The sequence below is a fragment of the Mugil cephalus genome, chromosome 4, assembly GCF_022458985.1.
Source record: "Mugil cephalus isolate CIBA_MC_2020 chromosome 4, CIBA_Mcephalus_1.1, whole genome shotgun sequence".
Lineage (NCBI taxonomy): Eukaryota > Metazoa > Chordata > Actinopteri > Mugiliformes > Mugilidae > Mugil > Mugil cephalus.
The window spans coordinates 14,047,069-14,069,516 of record NC_061773.1 but is presented as its reverse complement, the minus strand read 5'-3'; the positions used below and the strand labels follow the sequence as shown (position 1 = coordinate 14,069,516).

The following is a 22,448-nucleotide window of genomic DNA, read 5'->3' as shown; positions in this document are numbered from 1 at the left end:
AATCACAGAAACAAAGAGGTGGCAAATTATTTCAGGGTTGTGGTCGTTTCAGAAACTGAGACGCGAAGAGACAAGATTTATTTGTCTTTCTCAACCTTGGATCCATTTAACTTACAGGTTATGTGCGGCTTTCATCTGCATCTCATCGTCTCCGTCGGTAAACAGTTTGCTCCTCTGCAACAAAGCGTAGGTCAAAGTTCATTAAGTAATATGTGTAGCCTTGTGTTCTGTTTCCCTTCCTCTGCGGCTCCATTTCTTTATCTCTTCCTTTTTCCCACGCTGTCAAAATCACTTAACTCTCAATTTCTACATCACCTGCCGCGTTCAATGATCTATCCGCTCGCCCTCTCTGAGCCAATCAATTCTGGGTCCCTGTGCTTTAAATGCGTCGTTAACGCTGTCACTCTGCCTCGAGGTGGTCTATTGTTCAACCTGTTAACGACAGACAACCCTCAACCCTTAAAAGGGAAGTTTTGAGGGAAAACATACCATTACAGCAACCAACGAAAACGATCTTACCACACCACATCCAGGGTTACGGTACAGGGTTATGCTTTCACATCTAGGACTGAGGAAGCACAGGAACAAAGACACTTCTCACCTTTCATAATCCCTTGAGACGGCTTGGGGGGCCTGGTCCTCCAGGGCCAGCGGTGTCCCTACTAGTTTGCGCAGGTACCTGGGTTCTCCAGTGTCCTCGTGGCTGAGCTTTGTCTCCCAGTGGGCTCCCTGGCATCTTCTGTCAATCAAACGGTAGGCGGTTTGGGTGGTGGCTCGACGCTACCCCTCTCCCTTCTGTGGGGGGCCGGGGTCTCCCCGTGGCGGGGGGTGGGTGGGCCCTCTTCCAGAGGTCTCCCTAGTCAGGGACATGGGACCGGCACTAAGCCCTCCCTGCTACAGTAGCCAATCCTCCTTGGGCACTTTGCCAGCGCTCGTCTGCGGGGACATTGCTGGCCTCCTGGGTGAGTATGCTCGGCAGGTGGTCGTGGGGGGATGGGGCTTTCTGACCTGCACTGGTTTACACGTGCTTAGGCTGTCTGGGGGTGCTTGCTGTTACCCACCATGTGCCCTGTGGGCTTCTGGGCTTGGCACTAGGGTGGTGGTTCTTGGGGGCCCGGTCCCCTGACCCGACTCTGGGCCCTGATGATGGTCTCACTCATATTTAGAGAATGGCCACATGCATGTGTGGTGTCACCTGCCAGCTCGTGCTGGGCCACAGCAAGAAGAACTGATGAATCCCGAGTGGAAGGGCTGGACTGCTCTTTCACTATGTGCCCTATGTTTGACTTAGCTCCTCTGTTGGGACTTCCTTACCCCCATGGACTCTCCCATCTGTCCAGACATCCACACAGAAACCCCCTGGATCAATCACTCAATCCTGAGTGAGGTGACTTGGAAATCACAGAATCGGATCCTACACACCACCAGTTCCTACCAGCACCGCGTGCCTCCCTTCCTCCGTCCACCCTTCCACATCTTCTCTGTCCTTTGTTCTCCTCCTATATTCACTGAGGTGTAGCGCTGCCCTCGCTGCCACACAAGGTCACTCCGCTCAATAAAGATCAACAAACTAGCTCCCACGGAGGGCCGGCGATGGTCACACACATGCACTGAAACAATAAAATATTCAGCTGCAAGAATGTAACTGCATCAGTCTCACGTAATGTTGACAACCTGTGGTGTTTAGCTATGTAGACAAATGCAGACAAAAAAAAAACAATGACCACAATAACAACAGCCAGGCTCAGTAAGAATGTAAGAAAAACTAATTGTACATCTCCAAAGAAAAAAAAGGTTAACATATATAAAGTGTCCTGTATGTGTGAGCTAAAGCTACCAGATGCATCGCTACAAGGTGTTCACCAGGGCACTCGACAGGTCCGTAGAAGTCACTGAGTGAGGCCAGGCTCTCACTTTTTTTGAGAAATGGAATCCAAGTCGTCAAGAATCCTCCCATTTTACCATTCTGTATGTACCTCAGTTTTTCCATGAGTATGGACCGTTCAGCCATTTCTGAAAGGAGGGAGAAGTGGTGGTCTTCCAGTCCATCAGGATGAGTCTTTTAGCAACAGTCATCGCCAGCATTAGAGGCTGTCAGGTCGTCCTAGGAGCGTTAATCAGCTGATTCAGGGTGATTCTAACTTCAATCGATGGCTCAAATGCCGTCTGTCTGTGGAGATTCTCAGTCATCCAGGTCTTGGTAAATTCAAAAACAAAATCTAAACCAATTTTCAATATTATATCTTATATGTTCTTTTTGCATCTTATTAAAACTTTTTTTCTTCATACATTTTAACCTGTTGCTACACCCCGTCCCCTAAAATCTGTACAGTGCGACATACATTCTTATTAAAATGTTTTTTTTTTGAAATTCTGCCGCTGAAAATGGAAAGTTACTCTAAATGGATTTGTGACATCCAGTTGAAACGTCAGTCCTCGTCTAACAGGAAACTGACAGAAGTGTGATAAAAAAAGAAAGAAAAAAAATCCTGTCAGGGATGTGACGGGGGAAGATATCTTGTGTCAAATATTTACAATATTTGCATATTCATAGATTTTTAGTTGACATTTTCTACTCAGGTGGTTTTTAATCAGACTCAAGTCAAGCAACAATTATTATTCAAAGCAGAGCATTTTATGTCCAGACCTGCCCGCTTAAATCATTTTTGTGAGAATTTGTAACACCCAGTCAGTATACAGGTATATTGTGTGAAGTATGTGTGTGTACTTGTACTATACATTATATAGGAATATAGATGGTGGAGATTTCTTTATGATTATGAGTCCTAATACCATTACACTTATTAGTGACTATCCTAGAAAGCTGAAACTGGTTTGATGGTCGGTTCTTCCAGAGTAAGATATACAACAATCAGCCACAACATTAAAACCACTGACAGAAGAAGTAAATAACATCAATCATCATTCAATTCAATGTTCTGCTGGGAAACTTTTGGACCTGACATTCATGTGGATGCTACTGACCATCTACCTAGACAAGACCGGGAACCCCCACCCCATAGTTACGACACTCCTCGATGGCAGCGGCCACCCCCAGGCTGCAGCTTGACCCCTTTTTTATGCAACGAACACCAAGGAAAATACCATGCATATACAAATACACTTGGCAATAAAGTCTTTTCTGATTCTGATTCTGAACAACACAAGCTGTTGACCTGGCCTCCTAATTCACTAGATCTCAAACCGATTAAGTGTCTGATGGATGCACTGGAACAAGCCTGATCCACAGAGGCCCCTCCCCTCAGCCCATAGGACCAAAAAACCCCAGCTAAAAACATTCTGTTTAAGGAGAGACAGGAAAGATGTACACAATATTAGGCAGGTGGTCGTAATGTTATGCCTGATCAGTGTATAAGCTACACATACGGGTTGCCCTGAAATTTTCTTTCGTAGTTAATCTCCTTCTAAAGATGAACTGTAAATGTTTTGTTGCAAAGATATGAGCTTTAATTTCTGTCAACATTTGTATTTTGCACGCTACTTTGGTTTGTGACTAAAAAATTCCCAGCAGCTTCAGCCAAACAGCTGGCGGCTGTTAGCGTGCTAACATTGTACTTATTCTAACTTCTACATGTGTGTAAAAGGAATAGAGACAAATTGACTGCATAGGTTTAAAGATACTGAATATAAACCGGTGCATGAACACGTGCTGCGTGGCACGTTCTCTTGTCTGTTAATATAAACGGTTAATCTGTCAACTAAAGAAGCACGCAGGCAATGTCTAAATATTCAAACATACATGCTACATTCCCGATCCTTCATACTGAAGCCCCCAAAGAAGGGCCGGGAGGCTCAGCTCTGGCCAGCGTTGACCCTCATGTGGTTGCAGCCTGCGTATGAGCGGTTGGAGGCCTCAGCAGTGGAGGGAGCGGGAGGGTGAGGGGTGGAGAGGAGAGGCTGGAAGTCACATGGTCGGCAGTCAGGCTGCTGTCACATGGCTTGTGTTTGCAGGTTGAGCTGAAGGGAGGAGGGGTTTTTCGCGAAGAGAAGTTTGTGTAAGAGAAAAGCTGCCGCATTTTCTTCATGTAGTCCTTCAACAAGTTGAGACACTGAACCGGATCAAGGAAGAGCTGCGCGGTCACAGACACAGACCAGTATGGAAATCCCTGCCATAAATCTAAAGGTGAGTTGGCTGTTTACTATTAATGTTTTTAATGGGCATGTGGGTTTTACAACAAAGGCTGGGTTTAAATCAGTTGTTGGTGTCAGCTTTGTTTCTCAGTTCTCCTTGGTAATTCCTCTGTGAGGCAACTGCCTTCCTCTTCAGGCACAAATCACAGTGACACTGTGCGTTTTGGTTTCGAGTAAGAGAAGTTTAAAAGCTTTAGGGGATACAGCCTCTAAAGCCTGTCAAAAGAACGTTTGAGACTACATAAAGTGAATGCCATTGAAGGTGGAGAGAAATGCAAACACAAGGATGAATCTTTTCATCAACACAAACACACAAAGATAAAAAATATTAAAAAACTGGATTTGCCTCTTCCCATGGAAACTGAAGTAACATCATCTTCTTATGTTTAGGAAATCTGAACGGAAAACTTCTAAATGGAACTTTATGCTTTTTTACAGAACTAAAACAGCTCAGTCGTAGTTTAAAAGTCATTTTAAAAGATCAGAAAACGTGATTTGTTATGTTTTTAGAGGTAAGAGCTCGCACGCTTTTTCCAAGGTGGACGGAGCAGACGGCGATCTGATGCAGCTGATCACATGCTCCTTTTGTAGTTTTTAATGTCCGTGAGCTCACAGATTCATCCAAGCACGCATCCGATTACCGCTCACGTTGAACAACGGATTGATTTGCTTTGTAAAATGTTAGAAAATGGTAAAATACGCCCATGAGAGCTTAGATTATTATATAAAATAACTGTGAACCATCCCACTTTTTATTGGTAAATAACTGGTAGACATTTTAAATTGTAGCAGGTTCATTTTGTGACTAAATGTCCAAATCTAGACTTAAACTGAAACAAATTGCTGAATAAATCTCTAAACCTCTCGTCTTTTCTCCTCCGCTCTAGGCCATAATACTGGTGCACTGGCTGCTTACAGTATGGTGAGTGTGCACACTTTTTGTTTTCCCCACAAACCTGAGGAATTTCTCCCCTCTTTTGGCTCCCGCGCTCACGTTTGCACTCTCGATTCCTCCACGTCTCATAAGCTTCGCGCTCAAGCGTAACCCCTGGAGTGTGTGTGAGTAAGAATCTTTCTTGCGTCTTTCTTTTTAGGGGATGCATGATCCTGATGCCCCAGTCCTTTGCGTGGGGGAACTTTACTGTTTTAGCCATTGGAGTCTGGGCCATCGCACAGAGGGACTCCATAGATGCTGTGCTCATGGTGAGTTTTTGCCTGATTTCCTTCCCCTTGTGCTTGTATCTTCCAGCATCATGTGACGCGTACAGCAGTGTGGCGGCCGTACAGGCGCAGCGCTGCATAGTCCTTCTAACCTATTTATCTGTGGAATCTAGGACAATGCGTGGCCATCCCTTCCACACGGATATGTAAAGTAGCCGTGGCTTTAAGTCAGCTTTCAGCTTCACCTGGAGCCAGTGAAATATTTTTAAAAACACCTCAGACAAAGCTTCACTTTGTGTTTCCATGTGACCAAGCCTAAAACATCATCGTACACCAACTCTACGTTCAGGTTTCCATGGACAAACACTCGTAAATTGTGGTTTTCCGATGTTGCTGTGGAGCGACAGAAGGAAAAGAGCTCAATAATCTGATTTAAATGTACAGCAGCGAGGACGTCATTAGCTGTTCCCGCGTGTCAACGGTAACCATCCTCAGCTTCACGGAGGCTTTAGCAGACGCACTGAGCCCTGCCCCAGACCCCCAAATCTCTGCTACAATGAATGAATGCAGGTTTCATGCCATGTGAATATTTTTGTACTGTTGAGAAGCAAACAAATGATAAAAGAGACCTGCGGTGATGTCGTGACCAGACCAGAGCGTGGAATGTAAACAAAATTCAGAGGAGAAGTAGCAAGTAGCAAACTGTACTGACCTCAACTTTCCGGTGACTTGATTGAGGCGACGAGATCACGGCGTGACTGATAAAGTTGATTGACACAAGGCACCAGCACGTAGTTCCCCAAACGGCTGCCAGAAGGAAACGCCTTCCACGTCATGGGTTCATGCCACCGAGCGATTGCTAATAGCGCGCCTAGAGGTGCTATATCTGTATCCTCTTTTCAAGCAGATAGCGGTGAAACCAAGAAGCCCCATCCTTACACTTAATATATTTTTATGCTTTGCTTATTTAGACGTGGTAAATATTAGAGCTGGGTTTAAAAAAAAAAAACTATTCACTGATTCAAATTGATCCTCCTGAACAGTTTTTGCTTGATTAGTCTTACGAGACATGAATGCAATGAGATTATTCAACGAGTGAAGGGCATCCAAACCATAAGTTTTGATCAATATTACGGAGAAGAGCTGGACAAAAGCAAAGCCATGCGCAAGATGAGGTGAAAATATTGTGGAAATTCTCTACGAGTCAATGAGTTTTTGATTCGTTTTGCGAAAATCTCAAAATAGTTCGGAAACTGAAATATTCATGCAAGAGAGTTGCCTGGGCAACTTTCCACATGCAAGTCATTGTCCGTCATCACTTTGTGGCTGACAGTCGGTCGCTAGTGGACGTCCCCGGCTTCGATTTATCCTCGGGGCGTAAGAGCTTTGAGTGTTTTGAGTGTTGAGATGCACCTCGATGGAAAACTAGCTGCCCAGGCTCCCGCTCAGTGACAGTTTTGACACTGATGGATTCACTGTCGCTTGAATTGTGCAGCCTTTTACCTTCGCGCCATTCAGTGTCACGGCCGCTCATGTCCTGCGCCCATCAGGTAGGAGCGCTGTGGATGGAAAAAGCTGCAAAAGTAATTAGTAAGCAGGATTCGTTGACATTGGCCTCTGTCTTCAAAGTCAAATCCATCACTCAGAGCTAAAGAAGAAAGACATCCACCTCTTATGCAGTGTGTCCTCCCGAATGTCTTTACCAGCCTTGTTAATTCTTGGTGCCGCTTAGAACCCGTGAGTGTCAAGTAATCACAATCACAATCAGTTTTCTATCACAATATGGATGTCGGCAGTCCTGCAAAAGGACTGCTCATCCTGACATCATGTTTACGAGTTGTCTTTCTATTTGTATCAGTCACATTTGGCTCAAACATCCACTTGGACTCAAAGTTGAACAGATTAAATTTTGGCCGTTGAAGCTCAGTGATTTGGACCTCACATACAGCCCATCCTCGTGAGAGAGAGAGAGAGAGACATTGGAGATGCCAGGATGAAATTGCTTCAGATTTGGAACAAACATTCAGACTGAAGGAAGAGGTGAAAGGTCAAATACACTTTGAACTGAAGAAAACTGAGGAAAACTCTACCTACCATCTTATGCATAATAATTAAGACAGGATATGTGATGAAATGTGACAGTCAGCTTCACTGTGCCGTCGTAATGTTCTGCAGCATCACTCTGCATTCAGTTCCTTTTAAAGTCTCCACAACATATATCGTACGAATCACGACAGACGTGAGCAGTAAATCGCAACTTCAGTGGTTGGTGGAGACGTACAACTGCAAGGCGGTAATTCAAGTTGCTCTCCTTATTTTTTTTTCCTTCACTGTCTGCATTTTTCACCAGGATGCTGACATCACTATTTTCCAGCGCGTATACAGTTAGATTTGTGTGTATTTTATGACACCAGAATTTCAACATAATATAAATGTCGCTATGTCTCCTCAGAGTAAGTAAGCAGGGTTAGCCAGCATCATGTGCATACATGCTGCATCCAGTATGTGCAATATAGTTACGTCATCATTAAGTGTAAATTAGTCACAGAGGGTAAGGAAAAAAAGAGGTCAAATAAACTTTACCGGGGCATCACGACAGTTCACTTCAGCTCATGATGTCACTAAAATTCAAAAATCTCGTCTGTGTCCGTTAAGATGCCATCCTCTCTTCTGTCTGCTCCCTGCAGTTTCTGATGGGGATGAGTCTGACAATATTGACCGACATCATCCACTTTGGGATCTTCTTCTCACTGAACGACATTTCCGCTCCCACGTCTCGCTTCAGTGAGGGAATGGCCATCCTCAACCTGCTGCTTAAGCCCGCCACCTGCTTCTTCGTCTACCAGATGTACCGCGAACGAGGAGGAGAATACAACGTCAACTTCGGTAAGTGCCGGCGGCTGGATTCGGGTTTCGCAGACTTCTGTGGACGTTGTCATCTTCACTGTGAGAACTGATTTGATGCAGCGAAAGTCACATAGGCGCATCCTAATTTTATTTTGACAAGCAGATACAGCTCTTTACATAACATCACACATCCAGCAAGTGCACAGTCTGGTGCAATTTCACGAGGAGTGAGACATCTAAGGCTCCCCACAGAAGTGATCCCCGGTCCTGCGTGTGACGAGGGTGCGGCGTGAAAACATGTATCCAGGGGCGTCCTCGCATCCTCCCCGTGTTGTTTTATGCTGTTTCTCGTGAAAGGCCTGCCAAGCACTGCACGAGCTGGGTAGACTCCCCGCTAAACTACTGGCAGATGATTCCACAGTCAAACTAATTAGTTCCAGTCACAAGACTTGAAATGAAGTGAAATATCCGAGCTGGGGAAAAAAAAAAAAAAAATCCCAATGAGTTGTTTATAACAACTTGCATGTTGCGTCCCGGCTTCCAGTTTCCATCGCATCGAGGACCATAAAGACCCGTACCTGCTGAAAAAAATTCATGATCCGTCATGGTTGGCCAGAAGCAAAAACAGCACAGGACAGGAGTGATGAAAATAAAGGTAGTGACAGGCACAAAAAGAGTTTATAGCTTTCTCTTTGTGGACAAACAACTGATGAGCGCGCAGACGACTCACGAGATAGTCAAAATGTTTTCATCAGCTCTGTGCGGACATCGATTTGAAGACGTGAGCTCGCGCTGCTGAGAGCTTTTCCATTAGAAATCCCACTGAGCGGTGACGTGTGCTAGACATTCATATCTTTGTAATTGTTACCCATTTCTTCATCCTTATCGACTGACCGGTTGTCGTTGTGTTTGTCACGAGAGATTTAATGGTAGAAGCGGTAATAGTTCCGTTCAGGTGTGTTGATATTTTCTTCCCTAAACCTCAACAAAAAGAAGAACAACGTAGAAAGTTGAAGTAGAGAGTATAATGCTTTTATTTGCTTTTTTTTGTTATTAAATGTAATATTTCCTGCTGAAATGGTCATTTGTCGCATTACATACTGGGAGACGTAATGAAATGTCTCCTGCTTTACAACCCAAAACTTCAGTTGACAAAACACAGCTCTCGACTGTTTGGAGGATAATTGAATATTGATGAATCTGCTCTCTCTGTGGTTTTACTATAGCGCCTCATTCACACAGCAGGCGCATCCATTAGACTGTGTAGTGACTGATGAAAGCAGCGAATGCTAGCTTCAGACAATGTGTGTTTTTAATTGCCGTCTGATTGCGTAGCTCGCATTGAAATGGGATCCCTGCTGCACTGAGCTCTCTGGGACCCAGATAATAAGGTGCATGTGAGGAAATTGTTGTCGGAGGTATTCAGGACCCTCTTGCAGGAGTTTGAATTACCCAGTGTTTGTGTCTTAGGCTCTACTTTTATGTCGCTTAATACAATAACGGCTGCATGTGCCAGCGATCACTCATTTGCTCTCAGTCTAAACCACTCAACTTCTTGTCACTGCTTAGCAACAGTAACTAGGCGCATCAGATCTGCCAAGGCGCAGCAGCTTTATTTATGTAGCACATTTCAAACACAGAGGGAAGATTTATCTATTCTTTTTTAAAAAAAAAAAAAAGCCATTGCAACAACACTCAAAAACAATAGACCCCTTCACGGTTTGTAAACAATGTGACACATTGCGGGGCTTAACTGGAAGCAAAAGATCTCAAACACTATAGCCTGTAAGGGGTGGTTAGTAGTTATATACATCAAGAGTGTTTTGGCAAGAATAGACGAGGGAAACACATATTTTAGAGAATATACTAATACACTCACTGTCCGAGACTGTGAGTGTTATTTTAAAAAGCATACTCTGACTGATGGGACTACATTCATCGACCCCTACACTCTCACTGGATGGACGATTTGACTAAAGGAGGACACAAACTGAGTCTGGTCTGTCTTTATCAAGTGAAGCCTCTCCAACAAAGATATTACAAGAAGTAAATGGAACCACTGTGGAAGGTAACGTAGTAAATGCAACTTCTGCTTGGACACCGATGAAAAACACGCAAGTAACGTTGCGTTAGCCTACGATTAGCATTAGCATTAACGTGTAACAAGAATCCTCCAAATAATGATTAACTTAACGTCATATGTCAAATAGTCCAGTGATATTGATACTCAAACAAAGCCTCTCCAACAAATATACAAGACGTAAGTTGAAGCACTGTGGATGATAAAGCAACTTCTGCTTAGCTAACGTTGCGTTACCTAGCGGTTAGCATTAGCATTAACATGTAACGAGAATCCCTTAAAAAAATATTAACGTAATTTCATTCACAATTTATTCAGGCTGAAACTGATGATGCATCACATATTAATCTGACCTGATAAGAAGTGTGCACGTTGTTGATTGTCTCACTCCAATCTTTTAATCGCCAAAGTCAAACCAAAGTTGTCTACAACTGGCAGTGGCTGGCATGTGACAAAACTTCAAGATAGTGTTTTTTATTTTTCGGTTTTCGCACCAAAACATACAGCAAGACGACATTTTCATGGTTGAAAGTGACAGTGTTCGCCTCAAGCTTCCCTCTGTTTTGGCTCCAGTTGACATTGTGACGTCACAATGACCATGAAGGGGTCTTACTTTCTGTATGGTGCAGTAAGTTTTGGGGTGATGCCTTTTTTGTTTTAGCCTTTCCAAACCCCCCAAATATTAACAAACAGATGAAGACTAGCATACCCATTTAGTGCACACCATGTTTGAGTTTTGGTATCTCGGTGCCTGTGATACATCTAGGGCCACTATCTAGAGCAGGCTCTCGGAGCATGAGTGCTACTTATCAGGAGTTTAGGCTAATGTTAGCAGTTGTGTTATTGAGTTTTGAACTTTAACCTTAGCCAGTGTTGTCTAAAGTAAAGTCAAACACACTGTATCACATTACAAACAACGGAATACAGTACTTCATTAATGAATCCAGTGCATCATGCGGTACAGTAGACTCCTAAATCCTCTCTCTTCAATAGATGTCAGATACCTCTTAAAAAAAATAAAACCACCAGTTTCTTTTTTAGGCCCCTTATTTATTTATTTATTTATTTATTTATTTTTAATTTACACGGCTAAATGAATGAACACTGAATTTTGAGGCTGGGCCCTCATGACCTTCATGTTAAAATCCTCAACTTTAAAGTAGGCTTCAGTCTTTATCCCTTACTTCTGTATTCATCACAACTGCAGGCGATGATTCTATTTTTAAAAAAATCACCCATTTAAATAATGTCTGCATAAGCCCGTTTTGAGTGACAGTAAAAGTTGGAAGGGACGTGGCTTTGCAAAAAAAATGCCAAATATTCTAAAATGTCGTCAAAACTTACATTTCCCTGTTCTTCTCCTGCATGTCGTGATCATCAACCTCCGTCTTATTGCACTTTCCTGTCATGTTTTTTTCTTTGTGCACACTCGTGTTGTCTCGTGTTTTTCCTGTTTTGATTTGATCATTTGTCTCTTCTCTTCTCTTCTCTTCTCTTCTCTTCTCTTCTCTTCTCTTCTCCACTGACCTTTGACCTCTCAGACTTAGAGACCTCTGTGGACAGTCGATGCACTACGGACAGTGCTGACAGTGCCTTTACAATTGGCCGCCGCTATTGATTCTCGGCTTCTTCCCTTCTTTTTTTTTTTACCATTTCTCTCCTTCAATCATCCTCTTCCGTCCTCTTCTACGCGGGAAGTAAGAAAACAAATCAGGCTGCAAGAAAAAAAACAAGAGCTTTGCTTTTTTTTTCTTGTCGTCTCTTTGTCATGTTGTGTTGTCCATTTCATTGTAATTATTTGTCTGTCTTTTCATGTGTCTGTCCTCATCCTCGTGAGCCGCGGTTACCTTCCCATGCCTGCCTGCGCAGCCATGTTTGTTAGTACATTTTTTACATGTCCATTGTATTTTATGCTTCTCCAAAGTTCTGCATCTATCTGTATGTTTTATTCAAATCTCCGGTCTCCAGAGACCTCATTTGTTTTTGCGCATTCTGTTTGCATATATTTATGGAAGAGCTGCATGATGGGGCACATTCTAAAACCAGCCCAATTAAAGTCAACATAATGTTGACTCATTATGAGACAATGGATGTGACCTGGTTGTGTGAACGGGTTCGTTGAGCTTAACACGAAACTGCCTCTTTAACTTAGGTATGTAGTTTCTGTCACATCTGCAGTTCAAATAAATGAAAGCAAATAAGTGTTTGATTAGCATTTAAGAGTGTTGATCAATGAAGTAATGGCAGAAGTGGTAAATTTTAGAAAACTTAGCACATTTATTTCCCCAATATAACTTCGTCCTACATTCATACACCAGCTCTGTGGTAAGAGTCTTGTCAGGATGTTGTCTCCCAAATGGCAGCAACATCTTACCATCCAGGATAGGGACGTCTTCCAGGCTTCCTCGCAATTCTGAAAGAAGGTTGCACCCTCCCTTATTGTCGGCACAGTGTCCACAGACTTTAATGGTGTGATAAGCCCTGGAACAGGAGGTAGGAGGTGACTGCACAAAGAGCGATGTTGTCCACCTGCCTGCAATATTAAAACAGCTCTCTGCATAATCACTCAAAATACCTGACCTGCACATATATGTTATGAGAGCTAAATAGCTCATTTCTACCTCAGGCCACGAACTTATCAGTCAGCCCTCAATCATGTGCTTGTTTGTCACAAACCACCATCAGAGATGAAAGTGTGCAGGGCTTCCAGGATTTCTGCACTTCACATTAAGTGAAATATGATGTTTCAGAGAACTTTGCCCCAATTGAATTAAATATCAAGCATGTTTTTATGAGATATACTTAATCCAAGAATGTGAATGCCCTGGAGTCTGGGTTATTTGAGTGACTTCTCTCAGTGACTCCTTTTAAAATGGACACAACTTGATAGCTTATCAGACGGGACTGGATCTAAAAATCCTGAGGGATCACATTTCAGCACTGTTTTGGAAGAATTTTGAATAAATGTGTCCTTTTTTTCCCCCTCAATCCAACATTTTTCAGAGGCAGTGTGTGCTTTACCAGCATATACAGTACGTTAGCAAAGACAGTTTTCCACCAGTGGAGCCTATATTTATCTAGAGGCGGCCAGATGGTGGGGGTGAGTTAATAAATTTGCCCAACATGAATTTGTGTGAAAAACAAAATTCAAGCATATTTCTTCTAAGAATCTCTTTCTCAATCAGCAAAAGACCATTTGCATGTCAGCGTTGTGCGTGCTGAAGACTTTTGGCTTGTCTCTGCAGGTTTCCCTTCTGTATCGCGAAACAGAGACGCCTATCAGTCCATTGACCATCATGAAGAGTCTTCCGGCGCAGCAAATCCCTTCAACCAGCCCCAAGACGGCAAACCAGGTGTCCGCACATACTGAGCGAAGCAGGCGTTGAACAACGGACCGTTTTCCTCCCACGTTTTTATGCAGTAGTATAGTGCCTGGGGACAAATTTGTGTTGTCCCCCGCGTTTTGTATTACTGGTACTCTGCAGAGTCCAGGAATTAAATCTAATTTTTATTTTGGTAAATGATTATTTGTTTGGGTTTTAAAGCAAAATGTGGCATAATTAAATCCATATTTTGTTCAAATGTTGTTTTGCTGAGCTGGCACATAACTGAATAAACACAGAGGAAAGCGGTATACCCACTCTCATGCTGTGTCACCGCTAATACCATGTACTATTTTTTGTAGACAGATGTTGAATTACATTGTTTTACTCCATACCCAGTGAGTCACTGTTACAAACTCTAAAGTCATTAGGAGTTTACTATCTCACTTTGTGTTTTGTAAATTATTACATTCCCCTTGTATGCAGTATGTGGTGAATCTAATGACTCTTTTGCAATTATTTGGTTACAGCGGAAAATATTGGACTGTTTGGAACAAATGAACCTAATGTACAGTGTTGTGCCTTGGAAGTTGTCTTATGCCTTTGTACTTTTTTATGTGAGTTGTGAAATCCTTCACCTGAGTTGAGGGGCGTGAGGATGAAATGATGGCCTTTCTGCTCATAACTGAGGAAAAGTTACTGTTTTTCCTTCGTGCAGTCCAGCACAAAGAAGCCAATAATTGGTCAAGTCCATATTAAAGGACCAGTGTGTAGAATGTAGTGACATCTAGTGGTGAGGTTTCAAATTGCAACGAACAAAATGCCTTTTCCTTGTTGGAAAATTAATCGTACTGTGGTCACCATTTCAACAACAATCGTAAAAGGCTCAGTCAGTGGCTACGTTTGCAATGACAATATTTTGTCAGTTTCAATCATTCTGATCAAGTTTTTCAAGACAAGACCACATTTAAGATATTGCTATAAACATCGATTCCGGCTTGTTCAACTTTCAAACACTGTTTTACTACCTCCATGAAAATGTCCTTCTGAGCAGAGCAGTCTGTTACAACTGAGATGATAACACGAGACACTTATGTGAGAGTGGATTATTGTTACAATTATTAGCGGAATGCTAGTGTCCATTTAAGTGAAGGGTGTTTGGTCTGTCTGTTACGGGCTATGTAGAAACGTGCCAATATCTAAGCTAACAACACAAGATCACAATGATTTATACTATAGGTACAAGTGCTGATATGCTAATGAACACAACATACTTATGAATACCATGTTCTGTTTCTGCAAATATATCCCCCTAAATCTTACACACTGGACTTTTAAGACTTGTCTTATCACAAGACAAAGACTGATTTGTGTAACAATCATGATTCATGATTGCGATATTGTCTCATGTGAAGGCCTTAGAGACTGTTGTAAACGTGTATAATAACGAAAGTACAACGTGTTTTCATTGTAACCTCAATAGATTACAGACCACGTACTGTGTAGCCTGTGATACCTGTTGAACTGTAAGAATAGGCCCCTGCTGTGTAAGGACAGTAGCTATGACCGTTTTGTCACGTCGCAAATGCTAAATGAAGAGTTTGAAACCTAAAGGCGTTCACGCTGTCATTAGTGCTCAGCGAAAAATTCTAAAATCGTTCGCTGAGCATTTCATGAAGTGTGCACTCTCAGTTTTAGTGTGCAGTCAGGGCACGAGGAAAGTCTGGTTGCGGTCTTCTGTCAGAAGTTTCATCACTTAGATTTTTTTTTTTACCGTCAGTTCTCTTTTGAAAGTGTTACAAGTTCCTGTTTTGAAATTCTGACGATCCATTGGACAGAATGGAGATGTGGTCACTATTTTTGCTGGTCAAATCATGGAGACAATCCTCCCCGTATGACGCAAACAGATCCTTATTTGATTGCATGCCGGTTATACCCGAACTGAATGTATGAACAGAGCTGGCCTACACAGTGATCCTGTATGAACTCCATACCCAGTCGCTCCAGTGTGAATGTACACCATCGTTATGTGCAGCTGCAGTTTTATGCACTGTTTATGCAACATGTTAACGTCTGGTGTGAATAGAAGTTTGTGATTCAATAAAGACTTGCGTACAGTTCATTATTACATTCATAAACATTCACTTTTTTTGCTTACTTTCATATGCACCATAAATACTGAACACTGAAAGCAGCTATTACAAAAAATCATTTAAACCATAACTTTACTCTTAAAATCTGGTTTTAGCCATTTTATTGTAACAGCAGCTTAAACTTTGGTCCAGACAATGTCCTTATAACATTTGCTCCATTTTCTTTGGGTTTTCCAACATGAGAGTGTTTGCTCTTTCGTTTAAAGTTTCATTTCATTTTTTTTGTGTTTTTTATCGTTGAGAATAAAGAATAACGATGAACCGTGAGTGTTGTTTTATATTTGCATGTCACTCACATCCTATCCGGGCCCTGCCCAAAGAAATGTTTAGATTTTTCTCACATTTTTCTCTCTCGCTTCTTCTCTTACACACCTCTCTATCATGTCTTGTTTATCCCGGCAGACAGCACATTTATCTTCATGCTTTAACCCCTTAAAGCACTGTGCATATTTTCCAGAGCCATTTCATGTTGAGTCTTAAGCTATTTTCCCTTCACGCCACTGGTGATACAGAGGTAAAATGACACAGAGATGTTTAAAATATTTAAAAAATAAAAAAATAACAGCCTGAAACTGAAATATTCGCCTCATATATTAAAAACATAATAAAATTAATTAGGGAGGTATTCGACTTGAATGTAAAACACCTGATTTTCATATTTTTCACCCTCAGCTACAGTGAAACCTGAGCACTCCTTCATGAATTACCTGATGTCTTATAGTATAAGCACACAGATTGTGAGCCTGCAGCCAAGGCTCCCGTCCCTGAAGGCTTTTGTTATCGTGAGGTTGTATCTCTTCTTAGTTTAAATGCCCTATTGTCCTCGAATGTGTAGGCAGTGGAGCTGTAAGCCCTTTAGAGGACGCTTGAATGTAAATTCTGTCGCTGCCTTTTATCACACGTTCACATACTGGCTGCATCTTCAACAGCTCGGTGCGGCTACAACTGTAAGTTTAAGCCCCTTTCACACTGCACGAAAAAAAAACTGGGTCTGAAAATCCCATGTCAACCCACTATGTGACCTAAAAATCAATCTAATGCCACTTTCACATCGAAAATAGGGTTGACAGGGGATTTTCAGACCCGGGTCGACTCACCTTGCTGTGCCTTCACACTGCCAGCAGTCCCTGGTCTGACCTACCCTGTCGACAACGTCATCATTACACATGTAAGTGCACTGGAACACTGCAAGGTAAACAGTCAACAGCATGCCATGCCGCTCCTGCTCATCCTGTCATTTATCAGGAGGTTGTTTTTTTTTTTCATGCTTCCAGTTTGTTGATGCCCAATGGACCGGTCGAACCCCCGCTCTTTCAAAAGGCTGCTGATATTTCGAATACCCAGTGTGAAAGGGGCTATAGACAAAGTACGTCTCAAAAAACAGCAAGATGTGGCTCATGAGTCAAAACCTGTCGATGTTTAATAAAACAATGTTTTCAAACCAGTCGTTTTATTAAAATAAATGCTTAAAAAATGCCAAATGCTGCAGTTCCTTGACTGACCACTTGAGGCTGGATTTAAAAGCAAGACCCGGAGGCGCAGTTTGCCAACAAAGCAAGGAAAGCAACTGCTTAGAGCCCCAGGACACAACTATACAAATTCAGTCAGTGATTTTGTGTGTTTCTGTCTCAGTAGCCACGTTTCCATTACAGTTTGTTGCAAAATAAAAAATAAAATGTTTCCGAAATTCTGATGAAGTTTGCGTGTGTTTCCATTGAAAGGTGTTTTGTGAATGAGCTGTAACTCTCATAAAGTCCCGTCTCGTGATATCCCATAATTCTGCTAAATTCTCGTCACGTGAAACTTCACTTTGAGGAGGGTGGACTTCAAACCAACTGGTCACATGACCCCCTGCTTCATCTCCGGTGACGGAGGAATGTGAAAAAAAGCATCTCCATTGCACTTTTGCAATAAACTTCTAATGGACACATCTGAAAAACTGCCTCATGAGAGCGTAAAAGTGTTTTAGAGATGTTTGAGAGGTTTTTCAAAATGTAGGCTTTTCCATTGTCAGTTTTTTATTGCGATATTTAGGTTTTTCACATTTCTAGGGGTAAACGGAAATGCAAGTGTTTAATCTGTTTCAGCTGGACAACTTCAGCTTCCTGGTTCCTCCCTGATCCGCCTTCATCTCATCCCTTCCACCAATCCAAAGACTGTCTCCATCAGGGTTTGACCGGTTTAAAAGCATCGTTATACTGACATTTGAGGCAGCTGTGTGTGTAGAAAGAGAGAGAGCGGCTTTGCCTTGGCATCAGAGACGGTTGTTGTGAGCTGCTTATTTAGAATCAAGCTGCTTTAGTTTTGTTAGAAAGATTAAGATTATCGACTGTCTTGTTTTGGAGCAGGGACGATATTTGAGTTCTGTCTTGATTTCATGTTACTGCATACACTTTGGAGAATTGTGTCTTGACGCTTCAAAGTTAAAATTTTATTGAGATCAAAATTTAGCCTCTAAATCCAGAAGAGGACTTCTTCAGTCATGACAACCAGGTGAATTTGTCTACACAATAACTCACAAATTTAAACCATATTAAGAAAGCAAAGCACACATGAGGGCATGGCTGCATTGACTTTTCTTTTAACTGAACCCCCTCAGCCAGGGGGAGCAAGGCAGAGTCAGGGTCTGGCAAGATGGCAATGGTCTGTAACGCTCCTGTTGAGACCCAGAGCTGTTCTTCAGGATCCCAATCTGAGCCGTCACGTTGGGTTCATTCATCTTCACGTGAAGTCGATAGTAAAAGCAAGTTTTGGATGCACACCAGATGAGAAAAACAGCCAACGTGTGAAAAGTCTCGTATGCCGCACAGCACACAGTTTCCAGCGGTAAATGTGAAATCAATACGTACATGGGAATAAATGGCGCTTCATTTTCAAGGAAATTACTCCACAATTTGTAACATAGCAAATAATTAAATTTCCAGGAAATTAATTGGGAAATGATTCTGAGTTCCTGGATCTGCTCCGCATTAATCAAAAACGGTGCAAACTGTTTTAAAAGGGACAAAGTTGCTATATTCTACTTGTCTACTCCATAAATAAGTCGGCCGAACTCCAAAGCGCAATCAGATGAAGCCACAGCTAGTTTGAGCCGATGTGCTCCGATCCACAGTCGCTGTAGGTCGGCCAGGGAGGTGTCGGCCAACTGGAGGAAAACGCTGCACGGTTTATATGGTTCGATGAGTGAATCAAACCGCTTGAGTTCGAGTGAATTTATCTTCATGATTATTTATAAAAAAATAAATCTTTCTCATTATACTCTCAGTGCTGCTGTGATTTCCTTCTTTTTAGTCTCGTGATTGCGCACTATGGCAGAGGTAATGTGTGTTAATGATTCCTTTGTGCTGAGCTCCTGAGCAGAGTGGGAGGCTGTGGATGTACAAAGGAGGAGGAGGATGGAGGGGAAGGTGCACAGACGGAGGTGTGGGGGAGGGAGGGGCGCGGCCGGCAGCTCAACAAGCTGTTGATTAATAAGGAGCTGCTGGGCTGCCTCTCCTGAGTCCTGCGTGCATGCAGGTTTGACACATCCTCAGGCTCGCACCTGTGATTCCTCCGAGTCAAGGACACGCTCACTCGCTGCCACTGTGGCTTCGGTGCAATAAAAGGAACTCAATTTGTCAGCTCGGTTATTGCATTAGTGACAATACCCGGAGCGGTTTTGAAAGAACGAAGGCGTGGGCTTCGGGAGCGCAGACCCCAGCACAATAAGAAATGTCTCATTTTCGACATTTTGACGCGACCAGTTTTTCTGGCATTAAACTGGCCGACGTGTTTTTGAGGGAATTCTCGTTGTTGATCCTTGAGAGGAGTTTTCGCGCCTTCATCTTTTTAGAAAATTACACACGGAACAAGTTATTTGCCATCGGAGCCGATAAAGAGAGGCTCGCGTAGCACCGTGGCAGGTTTCCATAAGTGCTCTGCTTGTATTTGAACCGTCCAAACCTACGAAAATGAGTAACTGCACGGTTTTTATTTCCGTGTGTAAACTCAACTCTCCAACAGTGTCCTTAGAGATCTTTGCGAATCTAAACACATTTAAAAGAAACAAATAAATCCAAAGAAAAATGCAAATGGGAGGTTGTATCCCAGACACAGCTCCAGATGTAGCCAGAGAAGATAAGAGTGAAACTATGACCCTTAGAGCAGCTGGGGTCACGCTGAAGCCCTTGGCTCTGACTCCTGGGTTAATTATACAGCATGGGGGCAGCGAGAGATAAAGAATATTGACATGCTTTGTGCTACATGTCTCTAATTGAGTGTAGGTGAAGAGGAGGAAGAATATCTGATCTGGACTGAGATTAAAGTGATAAAGAAACACTCTATCTATGTTGAACATCTAACTTAACGCCCCAGCTGCTGTTCGGAGTTGCCCACAGAAAGAGAACTACTGGAAACAGTCTTGCTCCTTTGAGATTAAAAAAGTGTTCACATGTGAAATTGATTAGGGTATGACATATTCATGCCTCAGGCACCTCGTGTCCCCCAGGAGGGCGCCCGCAACCCTTGACCTTTTCACACCGCAGCTTCGTGCATCTGTCACCAGCGATAACGGCACCAAAATTGATTCCAATTACCCTCCGGTCCACTGCAGCCATCAGAGAAGGGGGTCAACAAATCCCTGGCCATTAGGCAAGAAACTGATTGGTTTTATTTGTTGGAAACGCAATGAAGCAAACTCTGTAAAAAAAAAAAAAAAGAAAAAGAAAAGAAAACAACAAACAAGCAGTTGTTGACTCTTTGGGGCGTTCTCGGAGCGGGGTTAAGAAAAGCTGGACTTTCGGAGTGTGAACCAGTCTGACTTCAGTTAACCTGAAAATCCATTCTGCGAAGGCAAAGCTCGTCAGTGCGGATAAAGCAATCGGGGAATTTGCGTGTGCACTGTTGTGAATACAGATCACGTCAGATTAGTCGAGAAGCCGTAGATTTAAAGATGAATAATCACAGCGATAGAAGTCAGTAATTAAAAAGAGCATTAACAGTGACACACAAAACTAATAGGAAAAATAAAACGTATTGTTAAAGTGCTGGGTATTTGCACCCTTTGAGCTCAGTCCAAATTACCAGGTGAAATAAGAAAACTGACTTGCTTCACACACTGAGCAGCACAGAGGACAATGTACTGACTGTGTCCAAGGCCAGAGGCTCAGCAGTTGTTTGTTTACTGTTGGTGCAACTTGTCATTAACTGAAACTGGTTTGTTTAAAGTTTGTGTAGATTATGACATACATGGGATTGCTCAGATAATGTGCTGCTGATCTGATCAATCCAATAAAATGTGTCCGCACGTTTACAATCCAACTTAATTTCTTTACCACGAGGTTGTGAGCACCACAAGAGGGCGCTGTCCAATCGTTACTTTTCTCAAGAACACGATAAATATGACTTTTTGATACTGTTCATGTTTACATGATTGTCTTAAGTACTGGTGGTGATGTGTCTTTTTAATTTCATTTATTAATTTTTCCATGTCACGTTGGTGTAATTACTCTCACTGCCAGATGGGGGAGACAAACGTTCTGCACCGTAGCTTTTCTAAAATGTCAAACTGTCCCTTTAATCATCTGTCGTCAGTTTGTTGCAGGTTTGTTTCACCCATTATCCATTATAATTTCATTTAGTTTGGATTCAACATACCGACATGGTATTCACATGTAACTGTTACATTATATGAAAAATAAATGAATCTTTAAAATTCGTCTTCAACGAGCCAATTATATTTCCGTTCGCAGCATAATTAAGACGTTAACTGTATTTTTTATCCTCATTAAATCTGTGGTTTTATATTTAATCTGCTCTATTTGCTCTGATTGTGTTCATCTTACAGCCATTTTATTTCTCCCGTGACCCATTTTCATAGATATCATTAAACTTTTATCCATCTTATCTTTGTGTTCTGTCTTTAATGTTTTTTCTCTCTCTCAGTTACAAGATGATTAAGATTTGAGAGTTTAAAAAAAAAACGAAAAAAAAAAAAAAAACGAGGCCTTGGAGGTTCCCTGCTTCAAAATGAATGTGTCCCGGCTTTTAAAGGAAGGAGAACCACCTATTTGCAAGCACATCCAAGTGTAATGTGAAGAGTCTCAAAAATAAATGTTATCGGAGGGGAGAATAACCTTCAGGGTTTACTCCCGCCCCACTCGCGCAGTAGGTGCACGGCCGCGGCAGAAACTCAGAGAGGGAGAATAATGAACAGCGAACATGAGCCCGGCTAGTTCAATGAGTGCAGATGATGAATGACCACGGGGAGGGAGTACAGGACCAGAGCACAGGCGCAGCCATTTGTTACTCTGCTGTCACAAATGTATTTTTAATGAATCTGCACCTCTGACTCCTCCGCAGAGAAGGACTGTTCCTTAAGGCCGGCGTGACCCCAATATTTCCTGTGAAGCGTCGGCTCCGAACAAACCCACTTTAGCTCCGGCTGCGTAATGTAAATAGCCTTTCCCCGTCTCTTTGCTGAAGCCATCAGTCTCGCTCCTCGTTATTTCTATTATTCTTACCTTTGCCGAGAATAGAGGCCATCCTCGTTTCTGTGCAGGCAGCAGGTGGGGAGGTTTCACCTTGAATTACTCCCGTGTGCTAAGCCCTGCGTTTCTCAAACATGTTGTGTTTCTTAGAGGAATAAAACGTCCTTCAGAAATTGTTTGCGCTGTATAACACTTTTTTTTTTTTTTTTTTTCAAATCATTTACAATTCAAATTCCTCTGGTGATGAATGGCAACTTCTTTAGTC

General features: G+C 42.5%; 1 protein-coding gene and 1 long non-coding RNA gene across 2 annotated transcripts; both read left to right on the top strand.

Moving 5' to 3' along the window:
- The first annotated feature begins 3,954 nt into the window (after positions 1-3,954).
- On the top strand, positions 3,955-15,983 carry LOC125006851 (angiotensin II receptor-associated protein). Its single transcript, XM_047583289.1, has 5 exons — positions 3,955-4,144; positions 5,040-5,074; positions 5,247-5,355; positions 8,001-8,199; positions 13,486-15,983. The coding sequence occupies exons 1-5, from the start codon at positions 4,118-4,120 to the stop codon at positions 13,608-13,610; spliced, it is 495 nt and encodes a 164-aa protein (XP_047439245.1). The 5' UTR covers positions 3,955-4,117; the 3' UTR covers positions 13,611-15,983.
- A 2,075-nt stretch (positions 15,984-18,058) lies between these two features.
- LOC125007139 lies at positions 18,059-18,980 on the top strand. Its single transcript, XR_007112659.1, has 2 exons — positions 18,059-18,209; positions 18,316-18,980. It is a non-coding gene; the product is annotated as an uncharacterized LOC125007139 (long non-coding RNA).
- The last annotated feature ends 3,468 nt before the right edge of the window (positions 18,981-22,448 follow it).

Coding starts and splice junctions, on each gene's coding strand:
- LOC125006851 (XM_047583289.1), top strand. CDS start 4,118: ATGGAAATCCCTGCCATAAATCTAAAG. Junction 4,145..5,039: donor TCCCTGCCATAAATCTAAAG/GTGAGTTGGCTG, acceptor CCTCCGCTCTAG/GCCATAATACTGGTGCACTG. Junction 5,075..5,246: donor CACTGGCTGCTTACAGTATG/GTGAGTGTGCAC, acceptor CTTTCTTTTTAG/GGGATGCATGATCCTGATGC.